At 49.8% G+C, this 2525-nt stretch overlaps 1 protein-coding gene across 2 annotated transcripts; it reads right to left on the bottom strand.

The window, feature by feature from the left end:
* Positions 1-553: 553 nt before the first annotated feature.
* On the bottom strand, positions 554-1746 carry Mrpl22 (mitochondrial ribosomal protein L22). Of its 2 annotated transcripts, none has more exons than XR_002820693.1 (2): positions 934-1746; positions 554-828 (listed from the first exon to the last, which is right to left on the bottom strand). XR_002820693.1 is itself a non-coding variant. In XM_023713080.1 (2 exons), exons 1-2 carry the CDS (start codon positions 993-995, stop codon positions 617-619), a joined length of 240 nt encoding a protein of 79 aa, XP_023568848.1. In that variant the 5' UTR covers positions 996-1550; the 3' UTR covers positions 554-616. The 2 variants fall into 2 exon arrangements, 1 of the variants encoding a protein (XP_023568848.1); XM_023713080.1 differs by having other exon boundaries at positions 968-1550.
* Positions 1747-2525: the final 779 nt, after the last annotated feature.

Below are 2525 nucleotides of genomic sequence, written 5' to 3'. Positions count from 1 at the left end.
CCTAAATTAGGTGTGCAAACAGCGAGAAATCATTGTGACGAAACATAAAAACAGAACTTATTTAACTGGCAGAAAACTTTCAAAGTTAAACTGCTTTTGGAGCTTTAAGTATCTAGTAACTGCTCTAATTTCAACGTACTGACACAACAGTAAAGGAAAATACAAGCCTTTCTCCACTGGCCTGGCTGGGCCCACAGTGGAAGGAGAAACAGAATCCCTGAATTCCAGAAACCACTGCAGTGAAGCAACACACGGCCCCTCCCTCCCGGGCAGCCCTGTTCCAAGAGAAAACCCAGCGCAATGAGGACAGACTCGCCTCTCCTTAGCACTCTACTTCAAATCTAGACACCTGACTCCATTGGCAGGGCGGTCACCATTCCCTTCAGAAGGCGCTGCAAAAGCCTCGTGAGTTAGTCTCTTACTATGCTTGACGCTCATTCCCCTTCCACGGCTTTCAAAAGAGATGGGCAAAGCCTTATAAATATGCATATGAAATGTGTAGCTGTACATCACATTTCAATAATTCAATGACAAATCATAAAAAGTATTTGTATTAAATCTTTTTTTATTTTTAAAAATAAAGGGCAGCGCACACACCCTGGAGAGGCCGAGGCCCTTACAGAGTGTGGATGATGGTCCGACTGCGCAGCTGCTGCACGTACTCCTTCGCGTGCTCCATGGCCGTCTTCCGAGGCTCCGGGGCAGGCGGGGGGCCTTCCACCAGCTTCACAAAATAATGGCAATAAACCTTCTCCATGATCCCAAAGCGACCTCTGCCGTGGTAGCGGATGCCTTTCAGGCACTGGCCACGCCCTGTCTTGGACTCAGCTAGAGGGAAGAAAAAGAGGAACAGCTGTTACCCATGACTAGTCTCATCAGCGGGGGCAGTCTCCGTCCTTTCCCCAACAGGATCTGAAGACTGCACAAGCTCACTGTGCACAAAGCAGGCTCATCTCAAAACAAGCACCATCTGAGCCCTGAGGACCAGGTGCCATGTTAGGAGAACAAGGCGGGACCAAGACTGGCAAGGCTCTACTCCCTGCGGTTTACATTCTGGAGGGGAAAGAGAAAACACAGTAATTTCGGTGAGCTGCAAGTGCTCGGAATAAAGTGAATCAGAGAGATGGGATGGAAATTGACAGGGTGGTAGGAGCAACTTCATACTGGGGATGTCGAGTAGCTTGCTGGGGAAAGGACTTTTGATCTAAGACCAGAGCATGTAGGGACAGCATGCAGGCAGTGGGAACAGCAGGACACCACAGGAAGGGAAGACAGTACAAACAGGAGGCAGAGGTCAGGAATGAGGGTGGGGAATAGAGCGTGGGGCCCTGCAGGTTCCAGGAAAGAGTTCGGACTCCATTCTCATCATGAGAACTAGCTGCTGGGGTGCTGGGTTCCCAAACACTGCTCTCAGCACTTAAAACCCAACTCCGAGACCCCCTGTCTGTGAGGATTCCAACTCAGTGCACTTGAGGTGGGCCTCGGAAACAACCCGAGCGAGCAGACCCAAGGAGACCAACGCACAGCCAGTGCTAGGAACGCACCACCACGACCGTGCCAGCAGCTCCCCGCCCCACTGTGCACATCCGAGTCTGACCTTGAAAACATGAAGAAACCTTTTTAAAAGTACTTGAGAAATCTGGCCACCTCTTCACCCACAGTACATCAAAAGAGCAGTTGCCTACTATTTTCTGAATGTATATAGTCAGTTACTCTTTGAATTAATAATTTTTTTTAAAAGGTACAATGTGCCAGGCCTTGTGTCTATAATCCTAGCACTCAGGAGGCTGAGCCAGGAGGACTGCTGCAAGTTGGAGGCCAGCCTGGGCTACATACTGAGGTTAGAGCCAGTCTGAATTGCACAGCAAGATCCTGTCTCCAAACAAGCAATAAAAACAGTAAAATAATGCACTGCATCAATCCATTTCTGTATTCATCATCCTTGCATTCACACGGTAATATAACTACAAGCACGGAGGTTCTTTAACTGCGATGCCTGCCCATGAAGTGGGCTTCTGCAGAAGCAGCCTCCTGGCCTCCCAAGAGAAGGCTCAGAGTGAAAGCGCTGGCAAAGGGCTGGGCTCCCGGGAGGACAGCGGAGTGCCAGCGCCCTGTGTCAGCGTCACCTCCCCAGCACTCTGGAGAGAAGCCTAGGAAGTTCCAAAGAGAGAGCAGCACTGTGCAAGCCCCACGATCAGGAAGCACAGCGAGGTGCCCTGGATCAGTGTGCGCAAAGAAACCCCCAAGAATGGCAGACAGAGAAGAGTAGGAAACTGCTAAAGAAGCTTTCCACAAGCACAATGGCTGCTTCTATCCAAAACCGCTATTCCACTCAACCTGACTGCCCACCTGGAAATAATGATACAGGACTATTGCTCTAGTGAACGATGTATCTGTATTACTCTTCATTGTGGTCCCAGATCACATGCTATTTTTTATAAGTATTGACTGCTTCAGCACTGGCCCCAAGGGCAGCACAGCGAGCCAGCCACAGACTCAGACCTCCCAAACTGTGAGCCAAAATG

This window comes from Octodon degus, unplaced genomic scaffold, assembly GCF_000260255.1.
Source record: "Octodon degus isolate 3935 unplaced genomic scaffold, OctDeg1.0 scaffold00029, whole genome shotgun sequence".
Lineage (NCBI taxonomy): Eukaryota > Metazoa > Chordata > Mammalia > Rodentia > Octodontidae > Octodon > Octodon degus.
The sequence above is the reverse complement of the archived record's forward strand: the minus strand, read 5'-3'. Positions and strand labels throughout refer to the sequence as shown.